General features: G+C 47.2%; 1 protein-coding gene across 2 annotated transcripts in view; it reads right to left on the bottom strand.

Annotated features, from left to right (window-relative positions):
- LOC147016938 (gap junction beta-2 protein-like) overlaps positions 1-25,687 on the bottom strand; it is a 45,901-nt gene that overhangs the window by 14,757 nt on the left and 5,457 nt on the right. Inside the window, exons 1-2 of one of the 2 annotated variants that reach the window (XM_085846227.1) lie at positions 12,343-12,494; positions 9,632-10,006 (exon numbers count right to left, since the gene is read on the bottom strand). In XM_085846227.1, coding sequence (XP_085702353.1) covers positions 9,632-9,955 — 324 coding nt within the window. In that variant the 5' untranslated portion in view covers positions 9,956-10,006; positions 12,343-12,494. Of the gene's footprint in view, positions 1-9,631; positions 10,007-12,342; positions 12,495-25,687 lie in introns of those variants that run through there. The other variant, XM_085846226.1, reaches the window with a different exon arrangement.

Here is a 25,687-nt window from a genome sequence, read left to right as displayed (position 1 = left end):
CATGTGCCATGGCAGGCGTGGCAGGATGACTATGCAAGCATTGGCAGGCTTCAGGCACAATTGGGGGATGTCTTGGAAAAGGTGAAGCGTTATGAAGAATATATCGAGGAGGTGCAAAGTGGAGTGAACGAGTCGCAATGGCACGCAGACGAGCTTCAGAAAAATTACGTGTACGGGGGGACACAGCGATTGGACGATTTACTGGAACGAATTCGGTGGCAAAAACATGACTTGGCCAATAGAGTCGACAAATTACGTGGGAAAAAGAATTTGGTAGTGTTTTATACCCGTCAGTTGGAATATGCGAAGAGCAAACTGAACAAAAGAATAGAGGAACAGCAGATTGGTATCTCCCAGGAAAGGAAACAATGGGAGGAAGAATGGAAAACCGAGCTTGAAAAGAAACAAAAGGAGCATGATTTGGAAGTAAAACAATTAATGGAAAAATTATTGGAGGAAGCAAGGCGGTTCAAAGAACTGGAGGGGAGAGTGAGGGAAATACAGTTGGAAGAGAAAAAAATGTGAACACGATGGGGAGTTGGAACAATTGAAGGAAGAAATAAGAACAGGCAATCAGGAAAGAGAAAGCCCAGAATGGAAGATAAAAAGAGGAGAGAGACAGCTCGAGGAAAGGGCGGAGGAATTGCTGGAAAAGTCAGAACAGTTCGAAGAACTGCAGGGAGAATTGAGGGAGGAAGGAGAAAGGAAAACAAAGCTCGAAAAGGAAAAACGCGAACAAGATGGGGAATTGGAACTGCTGAAGCGAGAGGTAAGGGCAAGCCAGTTTAAAAGAGAAATCCTGGAAGGGGAGATTAGAATGGGAAAGGAATGGCAGAAAAAACTAAATGAATACAGTAAAAAAAGGGACGAATTGAGGAGGGAAGCGGTGGAAAGAAGAGATGAAATGAGTGAAGAAGCACGCAAATTGAGGGAGGAATTAGAAACAAAAACTTCTGAGATACTGAAACACGAAAACAAAGCAAGAAGATTACAAGACGAACTGAGGATGTGAAAAGAGGAAAGGAAGAGAACAGAGAATGAAACGTTAAGGAACCACACTGAGCAGATTGAACAATTAGAAGCCAAAGCAAAGTCGGAGTGTGCGGAGATGAGAAAGGAATTGGAAAAGAAAGCTTCTGAGTTACAGAAACACCAAAACAAAGAGAGGGAATTACAAAACGAGTTGAGGATGGTGAGAGAAGAAAGAACGACAACAGAGAATGAAACATTAAGGAACCACACTGTACAGATCGAACAGCTGGAAGCGAAGGCCAGATTAAAGAATGAGGAACAAGAAAGAGTACTGAAAGAACAAGGAATGAGACAGGAGAAGGAAATCAGCCAACTGAAGGAAACCACGAGATTGCAGAATGAGATGCAAAAAAGAGTAATGATGGAAGAACGAATCAGACAGGAGAAGGAAGTCAGCCAACTGAAAGAAATAACGAGATTGCAGAATGAGGAACAAGGAAGACAGTGGAATAGGAAATACAAAGAACAAGGAATGAGACAGGAGAAAGAAATCCGTCAATTAAAGGAAACGATGAGATTGCAGAATGAGGAACAAGAGAGACAGTGGAATAAAAAACTGAAAGAGTATGAATTTGAAACTGAACGACAAAAGGAAAAAAATAGGTTGGAATACGAGGAGAAGTTGAAGGAGCAAGGAATGAAGCAGGAAGGAGAAATCAGGAGATTGAAGGACACAAGGAGATTGGAGAGGGAAGAACGAGAGGAACAATGGAATAGAAAACAAAAAGAACATGAATCTGAGGTTGACCAATTGAAAGAAAAGCTGAGGCTGGAGTACGAGGAGATAGACAAAGAACAGCGAATGAAACACAAAATGGAGATGAACCAAATGAAGAAAACCATGAAACTGGATAAGGAAAGACAGGAGAGGAAACAAGGAAGAGTAATGAGACAGCAGCGAATGAAACACAAAAAGGAGATGAACCAAATGAAGCAAACCATGAAACTGGAGAAGGAAGGACAGGAGAGGGAACGAGGAAGAGTAATGAGACAGCAGCGAATGAAACATAAAAAGGAGATGAACCAAATGAAGCAAACCATGAAACTGGAGAAGGAAGGACAGGAGAGGAAACGAGGAAGAGTAATGAGACAGCAGCAAATGAAACACAAAAAGGAGATTAACCATATGAAGCAAACCATGAAACTGGAGAAGGAAGGACAGGAGAGGAAACGAGGAAGAGTAATGAGACAGCAGCAAATGAAACACAAAAAGGAGATTAACCAAATGAAGCAAACCATGAAACTGGATAAGGAAAGACAGGAGAAAATAATTCGGGGGACGTATTGGGCGAGAAGCGTGACGGTGACCGAGAGGGAAAAACTAATTGGGGTGACGGAGACGTGCACGAGGGAGATAAGAGACGAGGTGAAAGGAATTGCGAGGGAGAGAAAAGAACAATTAAGACGGAAAGAAAGGATGAGGTACGCGGAGATCGTGAAAGAGCAAGGAGTGAAACAGAGGGAATAGAAGGACGGGAGCGACTTAAGGAGAAAGCAATGTTGACCTACATAAAGATAAGGGAAAGACACGAGGGGACAACAGAAACTAATAAATGTACAGAGACACGGGAGATGGGAACGATAGAGGGAAGACTACACGATGAAGACGGGGTTAGTGACGCGCACACACACACGGAGGTCGTGGAGGACGATGAGGGGGAGCTCGCAGAACGTGTAGGGACCCGGTGCGAGCAGCGAGATGGCCTCCTTCAGGAACGAGGGGAGGGAGTATGCCCCCTTGAGGAAAGTCACGACCAGGTGGGTTCGGTCGTGCTTTGCGAGGTTGAGGGGACGAGTGCTGTGGACAGGTGCACGGAAAGCTTGGGAGGTATAGAGGCCCCGGAGACCCTTGTGGGGACACGAATCCCCAGTGTGGTTGTCCCGTGTGTGGATGAGACCCCAGGTGTGAGTGCGACCCCGTGTGTGGAAGCGACCCCGTGTGTGAGTGGGGTGGCAAGTGTGCCGAGGAGCGTGCTTCCCAGCGCGCCGTGTGTGAGTGAAACACCGCGGGTGAGTGCCCCCGCGTGTGTGAGTGAGGCACGGTGTGTGAGTGAGACACCACGGGCGAGTGCCCCCGCGTGTGTGAGTGGTGTGGTTTGTGTGAGGGAAATGGCACGAGTGAGTGGAAGGCCGCGAGTGAGTGGAGCCACGTGTGCGAGGGAGGTGGCATGCGTGAGTGAACGGCCGAGTGCAAGGGAGACCGTGTGTGTGAGAGAGCGGTATGTGAGGGAGATGTCGGTCGGCATGCGTGAGCATGCAGCCGTGTCTCCCTGGGTGAATGTAATGGAGTGGTGTATGAGCGTCGTAACACGCAGGTGTGCGTGTGTCGAATGGAGACGACGACGGCGACAGAGGGACAAAAGCCGGGTAGCGGCTGTAGATGTTTTGCGCACCGCGCCGGGTTCACCCAGCAGCGAGCACGAGGTCCGTGCTGTGCAACGCACGAGGCCCCCACGTGCTCGCTTGCGGGAGTGAATCCTGGTCCGGAAACGCCAGCGGTGGATTTGCCAATCCCGCGGACGGACAAAGTTTAGGCAGGATAACGGATTTGGACCGGACGGGTTTGTGGTATAGCCTGCGGGCATGCTGGGCAGGGCATGATGATGGGGGGAGTGGTCGTCGTGAGCATCGTGTCTGCCAGGGATATAAGGAGAGCGCCGCCTGAGGCGTTGTAGTGATGCCGTAGTCGCCCGGCTTGTGAGTGTACTGAGTACGTAATAAAGTAGAGCTGCGGGCAAAGTACGCCTGCGCTCGCGCTTGTGCAACACAGCCCGGCTCGACTGATCCCCCGCTCGTGTCTGCCTGCTAAGCATCTCTATCACGACACTACAGGGTTCTCCACGCGGGCGTGTGTGTTAAGCTCCAACGGGCAAAGCACATGTGTTCGCGTGGGGAACCCCTCGAGACGTGGGGCTTGTGTTTTTTTTATGCGCACGGTGACGTCATGGCTGCACGTGGGGTTGGAATCCGGCAGGAGCGGTATCCCTGCCGGATGGTACCGTCCAAGGAGGAACGAGGTACACGTGCAGCTGCATGACGTCACGGGCAGGTGCAAAGTGCGCGAGCTGTGAGGTGCCACGCTGGTGCTGCACGATAAAAAAAAAAGGCAAGCCTCACTTTCGGGTGCACAGGATTCCCGGGCAAGGGGTGGAAGACCCCCTTGCCTGGGCACAGGATGGCACTAGTTAGGGGGAAGGGTTAGCTTAGCTAGACCGGCTCCATGGGGCAGGGGTAAGTCCTCATGGGGCCCGTGGAATGGATTAGTTGGAGGGATTTTAGCCAGATTTAGGTTGGGAAATTGATTCATGACATGTTTGAGGACAGTGACAGGCAGTGAATGTGTAGCGGGGATGTAGTTTAGCTACGTAGTGTTAAATCGAACGTGCTGTAGTGTAAGGGACGACGTGGGAGCACGAGTTAGTTTGGGGAGGAAGTTAGAAGGATGGCAGGAGTCAGCGGTGTGTGTGTGTTGAAGAGTTGGTGAGTTGAGTGAGTACGTGTGCTTGTTGAGTGAGTGAGGCCAGCGGGTCTGTGTGAGTGCAGCGAATGGGGAATGCATGGTGCGATGAGTGATTGGGGGGAGGAGTGACTCCCGCCCAAGGGACCCCGGGGTCAGTGTAGAGTGAGTTAGGGGGTTAGTTAAATTGAAAAATGAAAGTCGTTTTGCTGTTGGTGAGAGTGTAGGCTCGAAACCCGTTTGGAGGGGTGCAGGAGCCCTGTTGACGGGCTGGGAGCGTGGCTGCGAAAGGTGAGTATCGCTGAGTGGGTACCCCGGGCACCAGGCTAGTCGGCCATGGTAGGCCAAGGGCCCATGGGGGGCCGGGATAGCTTAGTGGGCACGGGTGCGTCTGCTTGGTGCGGGGCCTGGGGCGCCATTAGCCACGTGGGCAGTGTTGTGGGCACGGGTGACTCTCGGGAAGGGGCCTGGGAAGCCAGCCTGCCACGTGTGCGTTTCAGGGGAGGTGCCATGGGGGGCACTCCCCGGTGTTTAGGGAGCTGGTAGGCTCGGAAGCAGTGTAGTGCCCGGGGGTGCCATCATAGGGGAATTGGCAGAGGGTCGTGCCTGCCAACGGGAGCCACGCGTCCCAGCCATGAGACCGTGTGAGGGCACCGGAAGAAAATTGGAGGGCGAGGCCTGAAATTGTGAGGACACCAACACAAGCGACGGGAATCTGGGTTAATAGAACCAATAGTTTAAGCGAGGGGCGCTTGTTGAAAGCCCCGGGGTAGGTTAACAGTTAAATGGTTAGGGTAGATAGGAAGTGTACCCCTCCGCACCATCCATCCCCTCGCTCTCGTTGTGGGCCGCTGGACCCACTTTGTGTTAGATCGCTGAACTCTGGGGAGGCCATTCTGAGGCTTCGTTGGGCCTCGACACAGGACGCTAGCTCTCCCTTGTTCCCCTCCAGGAAGGGAACGTAGGGGTTGGGAGTAGGCTAGGACGATAGGTTAGCCGAACAAGGACGATAAAGGGGTTTAGGGGATGATTTATAGTGGGGAAGTAAAAATAAAAACAACAAAAAAATTAGTTGGGGCTAAATTGGGTTTGACAAATTAAGGGGGTGGGTAGAGACAGTGACAGGCAAAGGCGATAGGTTGGGAGGGAGACCGTAGGGTAGGTCCGAGCCCGCCTTTCGAGTGGCCAGCACAACCGCACTCCCTCCACCAACCTCCACTGAACGGCAAAGGCTGGCCAGGTTCGTCTGCTGGCTGTGTTGCTGCAAGGCCTGTGCCGGCCCACTTCATCTGCCGGCTGGCTGTTTTTCTTCAAGGCCTGTGCCGGCCAGTTCGTCTGCCGGCTGTGTTTGCCTGCAGCGGCCTTCTTCTGCGGGCTGTGTTTGCCTGATCACCTTTGCCATGCCATGCCCACTGCCCCTGTTCACCAGCCCCGTTCAATTTTTGCTTTGCCCCCCCCCCTGTTCATTGCCATGTGCGCCAGGATCAGAAAGCAACAGTTTGCAAGCTGCAAGAACTGTCCTGTTGGCAGCTACAACACGGGCCTGCAGTGGCGGCCCGTGCACCGTGTTTGCATTCATCCATCCATCCATTCATCCATCCATCCATCCATCCATCCATCTGTTGTGCTCATTGCGTGTGCCACTTTAGCTGGCACGGAGACTGCATTTGTGCAGCCCGTGTGCCGTTTTGTTGCTTGCGTCAGTGTTCTGCAGGGACTGCCTTGCGGGCAGCCGCACTAGGAGACTGCATTTGTGCAGCCCATGCACCGTTGTGGTTCACTGCATTCAGTTCAAAAGGGAAGGCCTTGGACTGCGTGTGAGCAGCCGGCCACGTTCCCTGTCACCTGCATTGTTTAAGCCAGAGACGGCATGCGAGCAGCCTGGCTCCCTGCTAACTGCTTTCTTTTTGCAGAGTCCATTGATCCTGGGCCATGGTTTATTGTAAAATTTGTAAGTTAAGGTTAAGATGTACTGTACATATGAGTGCGCCCCCGGCATGTATGTCTTAGCGCCGGCAATTTTATTTAAGTCGTCCGTGTGAGTGGGTTTGTTTAGTTAGTTACTCAGCCCTCAGGTTATTTATTTTGGGGACACGAATATCATGAATGTCGCACTCAGGGATCCGTAGGTAAAACGTACTAGGGGAGAACTACACATGATGGCACATGAAAATTTGACGACTCGGGACGAGTCTGTAAAAAGGGGAGGGGGTAGTGTTGTGGTTGAGGAAATTCGCAAACGACCATTCAGGTCCCGTAGGTGAGATATCTCTGTAAGTACATGTGTAGTTAGCCCAAACCCGTTGTTTAGAGGGAATAAATGTGATTCATTCGGGCTGCGACCCTTTAAGATAGCCGTTTTTCTGTTCTATATTTATTTTGAACCAGCCACGTCTCAACCGCCATCACACAACAACCACCGACCGCAACGCCGCTTCACAACAACAACAACGCCAACAGCCACGACCTTTACCTTCACAACTCGCTCTCGCAAACATCGCATCACCACCATTCCAAGCGTCGCCATGGCCATAAACCACCACAATAAACCCTCCACCACCTTCACCTCTCCTCCTTCTGCCACCATTCCCGCACCGCTTGTGGGCACCGATCCTGGACTCGTACAGGGCACGCGCCGAGCAGCGGGTGCAAAAAGTGGCCTTTCCGGGGAAGTCGGATCAGGAATGATACACGCCCACTTCCGATCCCTCCAATCATTAAGCGCGGGGCGATTTGGCCCCGCCTCCAGGCGCGTCGGAGGACAATCGATATATGCAAATTCGAGGATCAGGGGAGGTTCACGCCCACTTTTCCTCCGTCCAATGGGCGAGCGTGGCTCCGCCTCCGAGCTCATCCTGATCCGGAAATTTGCATATGGGTTCTCCTGTCGCACTATAAAGCGCCGAGCGCGGGGCGAATTCAGTCAACGAGTTTTCTGTTTCGGGCTCGAGTTGGAGAGGTGTGGCAGCAGCAGTCAAGACGGGTCTGGAGGAGAGTCGGTCTGTCGGGGTTCGGAGTCTGTCGGGGAGCTGCAGAGAGGGGAAGCCGGGAACGCGGTCGAGGTCGCTCGTCGCGGGACCCAAGCAAGCCAGCTATCCTCTTTCCCCAGAGCATCAACAACCCCCCCTGTATACCCCCCGCGCTCAGATAGTGCGAAAAGGGGGCCCCGTTCCCACCCCATTCCAAGCAGTGCCAACGAAACCCGCGGAGGAGCGCAGAGTCGGGGCACCGCCGCCATTTTGCGGCTCATCACAAGTCGGGTAGGCTCCACGCGGTCTCGGCCCCAAGCCCGTCTGCCCCCTTGTCGTAGAGGGTGGCCCCCTTTTTCTTTTGCTTTTGAGTATGTGTTGTCGGCGCCGTCTGTAAAGTAAAACTGTGTAAGTGTTGCCGTGTGCTCGCGTAGTCGGTAGTAGATCTGCATTGTGTTTCTTTTGTTGCAATTGCTTTTGGTGCATAATTGTTGTGTTTCTTTTACATTTGCTTTTGGTGCATAATTGTTGTAATTGTATATGTGTGCTCTCCGTTTGCCGCGGAATAAATGTGCCTTATGTTGAACTGTTTTTCCCGTTTCGCTTCGTCTTTTCTTTAATTGAAACTCCATCTTACTTCACGTAAAGGGTTGGTAGTGGGCTAAATACGCCGATAATTAATCGGAACCGTCGAGGTTGATGATAACACCGCTCTGTTATCCCGATAGTACGGAACGGGTCGCTTAAAGTGGCCCGTGTCCGAAGTCGACCTGCGGCGAGGTGCGATCGCCCGGTCTACCCTCCGTGTGGGTACTTAGGTAGGTCGAATTTGGCGAGCAACCCTATCCCACGCGGGGGGCCGATTGGCACGATCGTGGTGAGGCCGAAAGGCCCACCCGTGACTAGTTCCCGGAGTTAGTCTGAGAGGGTCACGACGGAATTGTCCGTCCGGTGGGCGATGTGCCGCGATTCGAGTTACGTGGCCGCTCGCACGCCGGCGAGCGCGAATTCGCAACAATACATATATATATATATATATATATATATATATATATATATATATATATATATATATATATATATATATTAGCCTGGTGTTGGCTTAGTGGTTAGGGTGGTGGCTTGGGATCCTAGGGTCCTGAGTTCAATACCATTGGCTGCTGAATTAACACCAGGGGGTTGACTCAGCTTGTCATCCTTCCGAGGTCTGCGAAATGAGTACCAGTGTACTGGTCCCGGTGTATGCCCCGGTTAGAATAGGTACACCATATCCCTGTGTGTCGTAAGAGTCAACCAGGGTTGGCGTCAGGAAGGGCATCCAGCCATAAAAAAAACATTTCCTCAAGAAAAAGCAGGGAAAATGGCTGTAAAAACGGTCATTAATATATATATATATATATATATATATATATATATATATATATATATATATATATATATATATATATATATATATATATATATATATATATATATATATATATATATATATATATATATATACATACATACATACATATATTTCTTTGATGACACTTGAAACTTTGAGATGTGTATGATTAATGTTTAATTAATTTCGCTCCATCTGCTTACATTTGATAAAAAGATGGTCAGATTCATTTAAGGGATTTGTGTGATCAGAAGGGAGCATGTCAACGAGCGTATAAAATCAAGAATTTGCAAGGGTAGACTTGCTGTGTCCACGTCGGCACGAAGTGGACTTCGTGGTCTGGACATGCAATGTCCCCCCCCCCCCCCCCACTTTTCAAAAGCAATCGACGCCCATGCACAACACCGAACTGCAGGTGTTTTGTGTGTTGCTTGTGCTTTCACGTATAAATAAACCCAAGTTTGGACTGCACCTGCTGTTGGTAGTTGAACCTCAATCGATTAAAGAACCTTAGGGTTTTATGACTCTGGGTCCCAATGGTTGTGGCAAGACTCGAGGTCCACCTTCTCCTTTGAATACATTCTTAAAATCTGTCTCCAGTCATTTGTGAAAATCAGAAAAATTACAATGGTTTGGGGGCTGTCCTATCTTGGGCAACTTTCCATAACTTAATTATTATGGTATAGACCATAAACCATATTCATCACAGAAATCCAGAATGAATAACTACATGAAGTAAAAATGAAAGATTGAATTTTGTTGAGAAGAGAACTTCATCCTTACTTTGATGGCATTCTTCTTCTCCCACCGGTAGCGTGAACTGACGTGCATCGCTACTAGCATTGTTGGCGTGGCGACAAAGATGAGTTGCAGTGCCCAAAGACGGACGTGGGAAATAGGGAAAAAGTGGTCGTAACACACGTTGGTGCACCCGGGCTGTAGTGTGTTGCACTCAAAATCTGACTGGTCATCTCCCCAAACCGACTCTCCAGCGACCACCAGCACGAGGACTCGGAACAGGAAGACCACGAAGAGCCAGATACGTCCGATGACCGTTGAGTATTGGGAGATGCCATTAATTATGTCAAAAAGATCACCCCAATCCATTGATTACTCTTTTGCTTCTCTTCTTCCTCGTTTTCTTATCTGCTGCTTCACCTTGGGGCAGACATAAAACAGATGTTAAAACTTTTGTTTTGTACTCGCTAATTATCAAACATCACTACTTACAAACACTCTTTCAATTTAATGTAAGTTTTTGCCTTAAATCAGTTGTTCGTTTATTGTCCTGATTAAAAAAGCTAAATTAAATTCTAAAAGATATTCAAAAACGTATAATTGGTATTTTCAATTTTTTTTTTTCATTTTATATCCTTTACACACCATATAGCAGCATTTCTGGTAGTTATCGCTATCCCTCTGATACAATTACAATTCGTGCATTCAGAAGACAGTTCTAGGTCGGGGTGGTGGCTGTCGGGTTATTTGCACGGCCACGGTGTTGGATGCCTGGTGTTGGCGCAGTGGTTAGGGCAGCGGCTTGGGATCCAAGAGGTCCTGAGTTCAAGCCCCGTTGGGCCACTGAATTAATACACCAGGGGGTTGACTCAGCCTGTCATCCTTCCGAGGTCGGCAAAATGAGTACCAGTATACTGGGCTGGTGTATACCCCGGTTAAAATAGGTGTACCATATCCCTGTGTCGGAAGACGCGACCAGGGTTGCATCAGGAAGGGCATCCGGCGTAAAACCTGTGCCAAATCACTATGCGGATCATACGGATGATCCGCTGTGGCGACCCCTAACGGGAGCAGCCGAAAGAGGAAGAAGGCTGTTGTTGTATTTTTGCTTTCACTCTCGCACTCAAGCCTGGTATTGGCTTCGCAGCTAGGGTGGCTGGCTTAGGATCCTAGGACCCTGAATTTGAGCCCCGTTGGCTGCTGAATTAACACCAGGTGGGGTTGACTCAGCCTGTCATTCTTCTGAGATTGGCGAAACGAGTACCAGTGCACTGGTAAAGGGATACAGCATTAGGGGCACAGCCGCTCTTCCAAGAAAGAATAGCTACCCAGCCGACAAGCTGCCATATACAAAAACAGAATCTCTATATCTCTCTCACTCAGCACAAGGGTGCAGGATAGCATAATTGGCTGAGGCTGTAGCTGATGCAGTGCCCCCTTGTAGGTTGGAGCAGGAATTTGTAATTTGTTCAGGGTACCGGCGACAGCTTGCCTATTTTCCATGAAGGACACTGTGGGATCTTTAACGTCCATAAACTAAATGTCAGCAGACGGAACGTTTACTTTAACGTGAGGGATGGCACACACATTGATGAATCATCCTGAATGACAGTTTATAACTAGGTCGAGATTCAAATTCAAACTCGGGTTACACAGCTTAGAGGCGAGTGTGCGAACCTCCATGCCAGTGTTTCTCAAGGTGGGGCGTGGCAATATTTTGGTGGGGCGTGAGGATTCAAAACTCTTTTCAAGATCAAAGGAACCATGATGTGGCTGTCTGAGGAGAGCGAAAAGAAATACCCAAACTTGACTAATTTGGCAAGGGAAGTATTGATAAATTTTCCATCAACTTATTTAGTCGAATGTGGATTTAGTGTTACCGATTTGCTGCAAGCTCAGAGAAATCGACTGGAAATCACGAAACGTGATAATTTAAGGCTGAAACGGACAAAATTGGTTCCTCTAATCAAACAAATCTGCAGCCAGCATCAAGGGCAGGGCTTCCATTGAAGTGAGTAGCAATTGAATAAAATTTGCAATAAAGTTTTAGTAAAGCCTTTTGAATACATACTGTATGTAGTATATGCTGTAGTGTCTCCAATCATGGTGGGGCGTACGATTTTTTTTTGAAAATCAAAGTGGGGCGTGGGACAAAAAAGTTTGAGAAACACTGCTCTAGGCCATCCTGCTAGCCTTTTGTTCTGTTGCGAGCAAGAGTTCTACATGCTAACACCCTGACATATATGTGTGTATACCCATATACTCCTCAAACCCTTGCATATCATAGTAAATTATATACTTTTACCTTTTGTTCCTTTTTTGTCTAAGGGCATAACTGGTCATCTTGCTCGACTTGATCTTCCTGGCACCGTGTCGTCCCACGGTGTTTACGTCCATGGTGCAATTTGGCTCTAAAATAATTCACACAAAATGGATATCCACTCGATCCGATGAGATGCCTGAGCAAGTAATTAATTCAGAGCTTCGTTCTTGGAATGTGGTAAACGTCCATCTGGAAGGGCCTGTCTATGATGAAAAATATTATCGTAAAATGGCTGTCGGATAAGTCTTCATAACTTAAAAGATTATTTGTTTGTTGATTTGTTGAGTTATGCCTGGTTTGTTGAGTTATGCCTGGAATGTGGATTGTGGTTTGAGAGGGCAAACGTGTTAGGGCTGTTGATCTTTGTTTACATTCAACACAAATACAGCAACTTTCACGGAGTCTATTTCCATCATGACTCACACCCACTCACCACTTAGTGTGTAGCCTGGTGTTGGCTTAGTGGTTAGGTTGGTGGCTTGGGATCCTAGGGTCCTAAGTTCGAGCCCTGTTCACCACTGAATTAACACCAGTAGGTTGACTCAGCCTGTCATCCTTCTGAGGTGGGTGAAATGAGCACACATTCTTCATCACCCCTTTCTGTTTACACTTTCAAAATCTAGGCTGATTCTAACTATGGAACCACATTCCAGAGGTTGTTGTGTCACTCTTCCTTTTCGGGCTTCAAGCACAGCAAGCTTTTATGTTTGATTTGTCAGTGCACCACCATCACTTGTAATCCCCAATTTTGACCTGTGATCTTTATTACGTCCATTAACATTTCCCACCTCGACCATCTTATTTGCTTGTTTCAGCGTTTCCTCCCGATCATCTTATCCTGATCATTCCCTTGACGTTTGTCCCATTATTAGTTCTATCTTGCTCTTCCATGAGCCTCGTTCCTGTAAAAAAAAAGGAAAACAAATCCCCATCAGCAAGGGAAATGCAACAAGGCATTCCCACTCAAGATCCTCAACCATAACAAGTACTCAATAAGAATTGCTTTGCACCCAAAATTAGTGACAAGCATCAACCTTCCCAAACCTGTGTCAATCTTTAATCGTTTGATGACCTTCGATTCATCATCAAAGTTGGATGGAGGTTGTGTTTTCACCCCTGTGTGTTTGTTTGTGAGCAGGATATCTCAAAAAGTTTTATGGATGGATTTGGATGAAATTTGGACAGGTTGGGTGAGTGATGAGGACAATTTGATTATATTTTCATGAAGATCCAGATCCAGATACTAGAAATTTTGAAGTGATTCCTCACCATTGAGAGATTGTGTTGACTTAAAGGTTAATGTGCCTGCCTTAACATGTTAGTGTCTCGAGATTGAACCCCTGTTGTGCCGTTGAAACAACACCAAGTGGGTTGACTCAGCCTGCCATCCTTTGAGGGTCAGCAAAATGAGTACCATCTTACTGGTAACAGGGGCACTACATCAGTGGCCCAGCTGTGCTTCCAGAAATGAGGAAACCAGCAGCCAGAGGCTGCATATGAAACAAGAAAAGAGCAATCAGAGATTGCAGACACTTGCCAGGACTTCTTTTGAGTGGTGTATTTTTTTGTAATAGCTTTTAGAGTAAATCCAATATGGCTGGCAACCATGTGACCTATGATATAATATATGTGTGAACCTTTTGTTCCTCATGGACAGGTGGTCATACGTGTAAAGTTTCGTCTCGATTTGTACAGACACTTCAGAGAAGAAGATTTTTGAAGGTTTTTTTAAAAAACAATATGGCTGCCGAATCAATTTCGTCTCAATTCGACAAGCGGTTGTGGAGAAAAACACAATTTCTGTGCGGAAAAACAAACAGACATACAGAGAAGCAAACCCAAATGCAATACCCTCTCCCTTTGGCGAGTGTAACAACAATAACTCCAAGGGCCAAATATGTATATTTATATATATATGGTGTGTGTGTGTGTATATATATATATATATATATATATATATATATATATATATATATATATATATATATATATATATATATATATATATATATATATATATATATATATATAAATATATCTTCTTCTTCTTTCGGCTGCTCCCGTTAGGGGTCGCCACAGCGGATCATCCGTGTGATCCGCATAGTGATTTGGCACATGTTTTACGCCGGATGCCCTTCCTGACGCAACCCTGGTCGCCTCTTACGACACAGGGATATGGTACACCTATTTAACCGGGGTATACACCGGCCCAGTATACTGGTACTCATTTCGCCAACCTCGGAGGATGACAGGCTGAGTCAACCCCCTGGTGTATTAATTCAGTGGCCCAACGGGGCTTGAACTCAGGACCTTTTGGATCCCAAGCCGCTGCCCTAACCACTGCGCCAACACCAGGCTCATATATATATATATATATATATATATACATATATATATATATATATATATATATATATATATATATATATATATATATATATATATATATATATATATATATATATATATATATATATATATATATATATATATATATATATATATATATATATATATATATATATATAGTTGCAGTTCTACAAAACCGCATACCTCTAAGGCAATGGCACCCAGCATACAGTGATCCCCAGGCTGTTATTGGTTCATGAGCGCCTGCCAGAGTGACCACTATATTCGTTGTGTCTGTGTGTCTGTCTGTGTGTCTGTTGGGTAGTCAATCTAGTCTACCCTTATCAGTATTTCCGTCGATATTTAGGCTGATTCGAACTATGGAACCACATTCTTATGTGTTCGATATCAATGTCTAGTCGATCAAGTGGGAAAAAAAAAATTTTTCAAAAATTTTTTTTGGGAGATTTGTTCTTCCATTATTATCAGTATTTAAAATGGAGATTTCAGTTAATACAATGGCAATTTCGATGAAACTTGGTTGGTAGGTTCATACCATGACCTAGTTGTGTGCAAATGAGAACCGTTGCTATGGACACCACAGTTGCCGAGCAACGGCCGAAACACCTCAAAATGTGGGGGTATTTTAACCTAAAAACAATCCGCAGCATTAACCCTTGAAGCTGGAATCATGAATTTTCTTGTGCTTAATCCTCAGGTCATTTCCCATCGCGTCAGGTTCTATTGGGTAGTCGACTACCCATGTCCGCCTACTGGCTTGTCTGTCTGTCTGTCTGTTCGGTACAGTGCTCCGTTAATACAATGGCGATTTCGATTAAACTTGGTTGGTAGGTGCATACCATGACCTTGTTGTGTGCAAATGAGAACCGTTGCTATGGACACCACGGTTGCCCAGCAACGGGACTTTGAAATTTTTGAAAAATCATAAAAAAAATTATTTTTTCAAAAATCGGGCCATGAGCGAATGTGGGCAGTACATTCAGCCATATTGTCAAAAATTTCCAGCCGGATCCCATGAAAACTGTCGGAGGAGATGGACTTTGAATGAAACCTGGTCGAAAACAATAAAAAAAACGAAGTTCATTATATCTCAGAGGTTATGAGTCAGATATACATGAAACTGGTATGGTAGGTTCATGGTATGTCCTAGTTATGTGTGAGAAAGAACCGTTGCTATGGACCCCTCTGTTGCCTAGCAACGGCCGACTACCCATGTCCACCTACTGGCTTGTCTGTGTCTGTCTGTCCAGAGCAAAACTCCATGGACTTTGATCCGATCTTGATGAAACTTGGTTATGTGTTCGATATCAATGTCTTGTGTTTTCCTGGATGAGGGCGTGCTATGCCCATTGTGGGCGAAGCCACGCCCAAAAAATAGCCATTTTTAGGGGGAGGTCGGATTAAAAATCTATCTTCTCCTCGGGAATTGACTGAATGGAATGGGTTCTTCACTATTTGAATAGCAAAATGGATTATCTAAAACTTGTCGTTGTCCGATTTTTCATTTTCGTCCTAAGGTCAAGGTGACAAGGTCAAAAACTTTGAAAATTGCGAATTTTGACATAAAAATCATGCGACCGCCCAAACTATGAGAACTAGGATGACAATATTTTTTATGCATAATCTTGAGGTCATTCCCCACCTAAAGTCTTGAAACCATTTTGCTCTATCTCGAACACCTTACCCGTGGCACCCCCTTCAAGTTTGTTTTTACGATGATTTCATCAAAGTATGGATAATCCGAGGAGTGCGAAATGCCAGAAAGCCTAAATGATGTTATATTGTTCCTGGAATGTTCCAGAGGAAGTTTTGCACCAAAGGTCATAATCCTTGACCTTTGACCTTTAAAGACCACAAAGGTCAAATTTTCAAAGTTGTGGGAATCGAACCGTGTTTTTGATCTTCTTTGACGAACTAACTCCAATAAGCTATAGCACATATCCTGTTTCCTTATTTTAATGTCCACAACATTGTTTTGTGACCTTTAAAGGTTATGCAAAGGTCAAATTTTGAAAGTTTCTGAACGAAACCGGGTTTTCGACATTTTGCAGCTGCTGATTGTAGGCCACTATAATTCATTATAACTTGTTCAAAAATTATCACATTGTCTCATCCTTGACGTCTGAAACAATCTACATTGTCAAATACCGCTCATGAACCATCGTCGTCTTCAGACTTGTTTCATTAGAATTCGTGCAGTTAGTCCTCTCCTCATGTCTTGTGGGTTAACGGGACGAAGTGTGTTGCGTGGGTCTCGTAGTTAGGTCGAGTAAATACCTCTGATTCATATTCTGATTCCTACTCCAACTCTGTCCTTTTAGCCATAGTACATAACAAGCATGCAAGCACACATGCCATTCAATAGGCAATTGATAATAAGCACACCTCGATGCCTCCCTTGGCTTGGATCGACCACATCCCAGTTGCACACTACACAACCAGCACATGGGTTTTGTGCACCATTATTTCATTCAAATCTGCATGCCAATTCCCAACCGGCACCTCACCTTACTTTGCACGTTCACCAAACCTCACCTCTTTGACCACAAATGCCTCCCGCACACAGGAAAAATATTCCCACACCCTACACTGCATTGCTACAATTTGCCACTCTATTTTGAGGAGCACCACATGGCATAGGATTGTCCTCGGTGCCGCGCGATGCTCGACCAGGCAACAGATGTAAGTAGCTCGACCGCATCTCACCGCAGATGTCCAAAGTGAGCATCCAGAATTGGTGCAGCCCTCCTCCAGTCAAGAGACCATGGAAAGACCGGGGCAGTGAGGAGGGGACGCGAGAAGGCAATCCGGGAGCTGGATTCGGGTCTCGGGTGTGCATTTTGGCCCGTGAAGGAGCCCATGGGTGGCGGAGAAAGTCCGCTGCTATTCGACATTCAGAATGCACTCTGAGCACGTTCAGGGTCGGGGTGCCGGCTCGGGCAGCATGCACTATGTTGTCAGGAGCTCCAAGCCGTGCCGAATCTGGTAGGCAACTGAGCTGGTTTCCGTTCCCGGAGCCTGACAGGGCGTGGCTTGGGCCACTGCGGACTAATAGAGGAGCAGGATTTTGGCCACAGCATGTCGCTTACTAGTCATCACCCCATCCTTCACCCAAGGCTTATAAAAGGGGTAGTGCGGAGCCATTGGAGTCTCTGCTTTGCTCCCTGTCTCACTCTTCTTCCAAACACTGTTGGTGTGCGATTGCCAGAAAGTGCTTCTCCTTCTCCTTCTCCTTCTCCTTCTCCTTCCTGATTCGGGGTGACTGCCATCCTTCGAGGCTCCCCGCCGTGCTGTCGACATGCCGTCACCCCCGCAAAGCCAGACAGTCTAGTGCAGAGCACACGTTGCCACGAGCCCCAGCGAATAATTTAGCAGGAGATAACGCGCCATATCACGAGGTGGAAACGCTCAGGCGGAGCAGACATGCTACACATACAAACCTTTAAACAGCTAGGTTAGGGATCTTTCTCCTCATGCATCTATTCTCCTCTCTCTCTCTCTATCCACCCCTCTATCCCATCTGTGGATGTACAAAGAAGAATGATACTGACTCACAATCTCATTTTCCTCTGGCATGACACCGCAACCCCCTACATTGCACTACACCACACCTCCCACATCCACATCTTCGACTCCACCAGTATTCCTCCCACCGACTTCTCCCGAAGGTTACGTTGGTCTGCCGACCACGCCAGGTATTGAGAGGTCGTTTACCTTCACTTGCTTTCTTTTTCTCTGGACTATCCAATCTTCCGTGTGTGTGTGTGTGTGTGTATGTGTGTGATGGCACCTGTCCTAGCGTAAATTAATATTGTAGATGGTATCACGGGATAACTTCTAATTTTTTTTTGAATTTTTAACCACTCTGCTCTGTGCCTGCTTTTGTAAGATTGCTTGTCTTTGGCTGCACCCCACAAATTCCTTGCTTTCCCCTGCTGTACGTAAAAATACAACCCCATTCAATGTGCCACATACTTTTCCTCACTTGATTGTAAATAAATGCTTTGTGTCGAAATGTTCCCAGCTCGTTTTCGTGTTTTCTTCCATTGGTCTAGCATGGCTCGCACCCTTGTTTAGCCAGGATGTTATTGCCTAATGATCAAGCCTAGTGTTGGCGCAGTGGTTAGGGCAGCGGCTTGGGATCCAAGAGGTCCTGAGTTCAAGCCCCGTTGGGCCACTGAATTAATACACCAGGGGGTTGACTCAGCCTGTCATCCTTCCGAGGTCGGCGAAATGAGTACCAGTATACTGGGCCGGTATATACCCCGGTTAAAATAGGTGTACCTTATCCCTGTGTCGTAAGAGGTGACCAGGGTTGCGTCAGGAAGGGCATCCGGCGTAAAACGTGCCAAATCACTATGCGGATCATACGGATGATCCGCTGTGGAGTCCCCTAACGGGAGCAGCCGAAAGAAGAAGAAGAAGAAGAAGAAAAAGAAGTTATTGCCTAATGATCTGATTCCTAGCCAGCACATGCTTGGCAGTTTTGCTCGGCTGTTTCTGATCTGGTAAGGTAATCCGGTTTGAGTAAGTGCGTACCCCCAGGCGAGGGCATGTCCCCCATAATAAGATCACGTGACCTTCAGGTAAACGGTATTAGAGGGAGGGGACCCTAAGTCACGTGGTCGAGTTATTGGCATTCACGGTCGATTGGCAACCCGCCGTGTCACGAAGTTATTAGTGTGCGATGGACAGACAAGCCTACTGGCTTGTCTGTCTGTCTGTCTGTTCGGTCCAGTGCTCCGTTAATACAATGGCGATTTCGATTAAACTTGGTTGGTAGGTGCATACCATGACCTTGTTGTGTGCAAATGAGAACCGTTGCTATGGACACCACGGTTGCCCAGCAACGGGACTTTGAAATTTTTGAAAAATCATAAAAAAAATTATTTTTTCAAAAATCGGGCCATGAGCGAATGTGGGCAGTACATTCAGCCATATTGTCAAAAATTTCCAGCCGGATCCCATGAAAACTGTCGGAGGAGATGGACTTTGAATGAAACCTGGTCGAAAACAATAAAAAAAACGAAGTTCATTATATCTCAGAGGTTATGAGTCAGATATACATGAAACTGGTATGGTAGGTTCATGGTATGTCCTAGTTATGTGTGAGAAAGAACCGTTGCTATGGACCCCTCTGTTGCCTAGCAACGGCCGACTACCCATGTCCACCTACTGGCTTGTCTGTGTCTGTCTGTCCAGAGCAAAACTCCATGGACTTTGATCCGATCTTGATGAAACTTGGTTATGTGTTCGATATCAATGTCTTGTGTTTTCCTGGATGAGGGCGTGCTATGCCCATTGTGGGCGAAGCCACGCCCAAAAAATAGCCATTTTTAGGGGGAGGTCGGATTAAAAATCTATCTTCTCCTCGGGAATTGACTGAATGGAATGGGTTCTTCACTATTTGAATAGCAAAATGGATTATCTAAAACTTGTCGTTGTCCGATTTTTCATTTTCGTCCTAAGGTCAAGGTGACAAGGTCAAAAACTTTGAAAATTGCGAATTTTGACATAAAAATCATGCGACCGCCCAAACTATGAGAACTAGGATGACAATATTTTTTATGCATAATCTTGAGGTCATTCCCCACCTAAAGTCTTGAAACCATTTTGCTCTATCTCGAACACCTTACCCGTGGCACCCCCTTCAAGTTTGTTTTTACGCTGATTTCATCAAAGTATGGATAATCCGAGGAGTGCGAAATGCCAGAAAGCCTAAATGATGTTATATTGTTCCTGGAATGTTCCAGAGGAAGTTTTGCACCAAAGGTCATAATCCCTGACCTTTGACCTTTAAAGACCACAAAGGTCAAATTTTCAAAGTTGTGGGAATCGAACCGTGTTTTTGACCTTCTTTGACGAACTAACTCCAATAAGCTATAGCACATATCCTGTTTCCTTATTTTAATGTCCACAACATTGTTTTGTGACCTTTAAAGGTTATGCAAAGGTCAAATTTTGAAAGTTTCTGAACGAAACCGGGTTTTCGACATTTTGCAGCTGCTGATTGTAGGCCACTATAATTCATTATAACTTGTTCAAAAATTATCACATTGTCTCATCCTTGACGTCTGAAACAATCTACATTGTCAAATACCGCTCATGAACCATCGTCGTCTTCAGACTTGTTTCATTAGAATTCGTGCAGTTAGTCCTCCCCTCATGTCTTGTGGGTTAACGGAACGAAGTGTGTTGCGTGGGTCTCGTAGTTAGGTCGAGTAAATACCTCTGATTCATATTCTGATTCCTACTCCAACTCTGTCCTTTTAGCCATAGTACATAACAAGCATGCAAGCACACATGCCATTCAATAGGCAATTGATAATAAGCACACCTCGATGCCTCCCTTGGCTTGGATCGACCACATCCCAGTTGCACACTACACAACCAGCACATGGGTTTTGTGCACCATTATTTCATTCAAATCTGCATGCCAATTCCCAACCGGCACCTCACCTTACTTTGCACGTTCACCAAACCTCACCTCTTTGACCACAAATGCCTCCCGCACACAGGAAAAATATTCCCACACCCTACACTGCATTGCTACAATTTGCCACTCTATTTTGAGGAGCACCACATGGCATAGGATTGTCCTCGGTGCCGCGCGATGCTCGACCAGGCAACAGATGTAAGTAGCTCGACCGCATCTCACCGCAGATGTCCAAAGTGAGCATCCAGAATTGGTGCAGCCCTCCTCCAGTCAAGAGACCATGGAAAGACCGGGGCAGTGAGGAGGGGACGCGAGAAGGCAATCCGGGAGCTGGATTCGGGTCTCGGGTGTGCATTTTGGCCCGTGAAGGAGCCCATGGGTGGCGGAGAAAGTCCGCTGCTATTCGACATTCAGAATGCACTCTGAGCACGTTCAGGGTCGGGGTGCCGGCTCGGGCAGCATGCACTATGTTGTCAGGAGCTCCAAGCCGTGCCGAATCTGGTAGGCAACTGAGCTGGTTTCCGTTCCCGGAGCCTGACAGGGCGTGGCTTGGGCCACTGCGGACTAATAGAGGAGCAGGATTTTGGCCACAGCATGTCGCTTACTAGTCATCACCCCATCCTTCACCCAAGGCTTATAAAAGGGGTAGCGCGGAGCCATTGGAGTCTCTGCTTTGCTCCCTGTCTCACTCTTCTTCCAAACACTGTTGGTGTGCGATTGCCAGAAAGTGCTTCTCCTTCTCCTTCTCCTTCTCCTTCTCCTTCTCCTTCCTGATTCGGGGTGACTGCCATCCTTCGAGGCTCCCCGCCGTGCTGTCGACATGCCGTCACCCCCGCAAAGCCAGACAGTCTAGTGCAGAGCACACGTTGCCACGAGCCCCAGCGAATAATTTAGCAGGAGATAACGCGCCATATCACGAGGTGGAAACGCTCAGGCGGAGCAGACATGCTACACATACAAACCTTTAAACAGCTAGGTTAGGGATCTTTCTCCTCATGCATCTATTCTCCTCTCTCTCTCTCTATCCACCCCTCTATCCCATCTGTGGATGTACAAAGAAGAATGATACTGACTCACAATCTCATTTTCCTCTGGCATGACACCGCAACCCCCTACATTGCACTACACCACACCTCCCACATCCACATCTTCGACTCCACCAGTATTCCTCCCACCGACTTCTCCCGAAGGTTACGTTGGTCTGCCGACCACGCCAGGTATTGAGAGGTCGTTTACCTTCACTTGCTTTCTTTTTCTCTGGACTATCCAATCTTCCGTGTGTGTGTGTGTGTGTATGTGTGTGATGGCACCTGTCCTAGCGTAAATTAATATTGTAGATGGTATCACGGGATAACTTCTAATTTTTTTTTGAATTTTTAACCACTCTGCTCTGTGCCTGCTTTTGTAAGATTGCTTGTCTTTGGCTGCACCCCACAAATTCCTTGCTTTCCCCTGCTGTACGTAAAAATACAACCCCATTCAATGTGCCACATACTTTTCCTCACTTGATTGTAAATAAATGCTTTGTGTCGAAATGTTCCCAGCTCGTTTTCGTGTTTTCTTCCATTGGTCTAGCATGGCTCGCACCCTTGTTTAGCCAGGATGTTATTGCCTAATGATCAAGCCTAGTGTTGGCGCAGTGGTTAGGGCAGCGGCTTGGGATCCAAGAGGTCCTGAGTTCAAGCCCCGTTGGGCCACTGAATTAATACACCAGGGGGTTGACTCAGCCTGTCATCCTTCCGAGGTCGGCGAAATGAGTACCAGTATACTGGGCCGGTATATACCCCGGTTAAAATAGGTGTACCTTATCCCTGTGTCGTAAGAGGTGACCAGGGTTGCGTCAGGAAGGGCATCCGGCGTAAAACGTGCCAAATCACTATGCGGATCATACGGATGATCCGCTGTGGAGTCCCCTAACGGGAGCAGCCGAAAGAAGAAGAAGAAGAAGAAGAAAAAGAAGTTATTGCCTAATGATCTGATTCCTAGCCAGCACATGCTTGGCAGTTTTGCTCGGCTGTTTCTGATCTGGTAAGGTAATCCGGTTTGAGTAAGTGCGTACCCCCAGGCGAGGGCATGTCCCCCATAATAAGATCACGTGACCTTCAGGTAAACGGTATTAGAGGGAGGGGACCCTAAGTCACGTGGTCGAGTTATTGGCATTCACGGTCGATTGGCAACCCGCCGTGTCACGAAGTTATTAGTGTGCGATGGACAGAGGGTCTGGTGGGAACCCGAGGTAGTTCACCCCTAGTGGTGTTTGCCCCCGACCCCTGGTGCACAACAACATTTATGTATATCTATATTTATGCATAAACATATGTATGTATATATATATATATATATATATATATATATATATATATATATATATATATATATATATATATATATATATATATATATGTCGCGGGGTTGGGTGAGAAGACCACGAGGTGGGGGAAAGCTATGTGGATTCCCACCAGACTCCCTGGAATTGTCGGCCGTGACACAGCGGGTCGCTTAACTAACCATGGACGCCAATAATTCAACCGCGTGACCTAGGGTCCTCCTGTCTAGAATCAGGTTACCCAATTAACCACGCGGTTTAATCACCGGGGAACCTCACCCTCGGTACTCCTTATCCGAACTGGATCACTCCAGCAACTACGGATCACCTTTCCGAATCGTTTGCAGCCGAGCGGCACTGCCAAGGACGTACCGGCTCGAAGGAACGGATTGTTGGGAATAAAGACCCGGTTAAACTTAGATCTGAACCATGCTGGACCAATGGAGGAAAAGACAAAGGCGAGCTGGGAACATTTCTACAATTATTATTTATTTACAATAAGCGAGGAAAAGCATGTAGCACAAAAAAGGTTTATTTGGGGATGTAATGCAGGGAAAGATGAGAGGTGTTGGGTGCGACAATTATACAAGCAACTTACAAAAGCAGACAGTGCAGACTTGACGCGAGATTAACAAAGCAACAATCACAACAATAAAAGATCTTAGACAGTCTTACTTTTAACAGACAGGCACCAACACTTACAGACACACACTCAGACAAAGTAAACCCAATTGTGAAAGGAACTTTTGCAGCCAGCGAGGGAGGGAGTTGAGGTTACAGTTTCTGGGTACCTGAGCGTTTCGGGGGAGGGATGCTCCGTGGTGCGGCACCCGACAAAAGTTGTGTAGTTCGGTCCACAGCCACACGAGTGGCAATCATGTCTGTAGCAGGAGCCTGAGTGGAGAAGAGCGGAGTCCAAGGCTGAGAATGGAGCAGTAGACAGGACCAGGTAAGAGGCTTGGTCGAGGTTGTGTCAGTGGGGAAAGGTACAGTCAGCGGGCCGTCGAGGTGAGACGTAGGCAGAGCCAAGCAGCCGGAACACTTTCACAACAACTCCTTCAATTCTCCACTTCCCAACCGACTTCTCACGCCTTCGACCTTCTTTCAACCAGCTCCAACCGACTAGTTCCTTTCAATCTACCGACAACCACTGACTTCTTCCTTTCGATCTACAAGAACAACCCCTTCCTCTGAGGATTGCTCCATACTTTATAGATCCCGGAGCTCGGGGAGGAGCCATGGTGAAACCGACGTCATTCTCCGATCCGAGCATCCTGATTGGACCGGCCCTTCATGTGGTCCGCCTTTCTGGGCGGTGTTTCAGCCAGACGCTTGTTTGGCCCGCCCATGCCTCGTGTGTCTGGGTTTGGGAAGGTGGATGGTGGCGCAGCTTCCATAGTGAACGTCGTGATTTTGCCTCAGAAATCGAGACTCCGAATAAAGTGGGTAGACGGTGGTACGCTGTGGCCAGCAAAATGAGGGTAGCAAGCGAGATGAATTACCTCAGAAAAAGGAGGGAATAAAATACAAGGGGAAAAATAATTTATTAATCCTAACTAATAGCCCATCGCAACGCACTCCCTGCTGTCCCACGAGACAAAAGGTAGGGATCTATCTGCACGTATATTATTGGAATAACAGACTCAGGACAACTGTATGCCCCGGTTAGAATAGGTGTACCATATCCCTGTGTGTCGTAAGAGGCGACCAGGGTTGCGTCAGGAAGGGCATCCAGCGTAAAAACCGATGCCAAATCATTATGCGGACAACAAAACGAATTTCCATTCCGGATCGGTCGAGGCCCGGGTTACCAACGACCGCCAGCGGTACCGGTGGTCAGCAGGGTACCAGTGGAAATTGTGCTACTGCTGGGCGAAGGAGGAGAAGGAGACGGGGAAGGCGAGTCCGGAGGCAATGGGAGAGGGAGAAGGGGAGAAGTGTGCAGGTGAGAGTTGGAACTCTGAATGTTGGGACAATGACTGGCAAAGGGTGAGAGTTGGCTGATATGATGGAGAGACGAAAGGTGGACATACTGTGTGTACAAGAGACCAAGTGGATGGGGAGTAAGGCTAGGAGCATTGGAGGTGTTTTCAAACTGTTCTACCATGGTGTGGATGGGAGATGAAATGGTGTCGGGGTAATCCTGAAGGAAGATTATGTCAAGAGGGTATTGGAGGTGAGGAGAGTGTCTGACCGAGTGATGAGTGTGAAGTTGGAAATTGAAGGGGTGATTATGAATGTCATCAGTGCATATGCCCCACATATGGGGTGTGAGATGGAGTATAAAGAAGATTTCTGGAGTGAGTTAGATGAAGTGGTGAAGAGTGTATCCAAGGATGAAAGAGTGGTGATTGGAGCAGATTTCAATGGGCATGTTGGGGAAGGGAATAAAGAGGATGAGGAGGTGATGGGTAGGTACGGTCTCAACAAGAGAAATGTGGAAGGGCAAATGGTGGTAGAGTTTGCAAAAAGAATGGAAATGGTAAATACGTATTTCAAGAAGGAGAAACACAGGGTGACATATAATAGTGGAAGAAAGTGCACACAGGTGGATTACATCTTAAGCAGGAGATGCAACCTGAAAGAGATTAGTGACTGTAAGGTGGTGGCAGGGGAGAGTGTAGCTCGACAGCATCGATTGGTGGT

This window comes from Eptatretus burgeri, chromosome 11 (genome assembly GCF_056783735.1).
Source record: "Eptatretus burgeri isolate ZD-2024b chromosome 11, Ebu_testis_v1, whole genome shotgun sequence".
Lineage (NCBI taxonomy): Eukaryota > Metazoa > Chordata > Myxini > Myxiniformes > Myxinidae > Eptatretus > Eptatretus burgeri.
The sequence above is the reverse complement of the archived record's forward strand: the minus strand, read 5'-3'. Positions and strand labels throughout refer to the sequence as shown.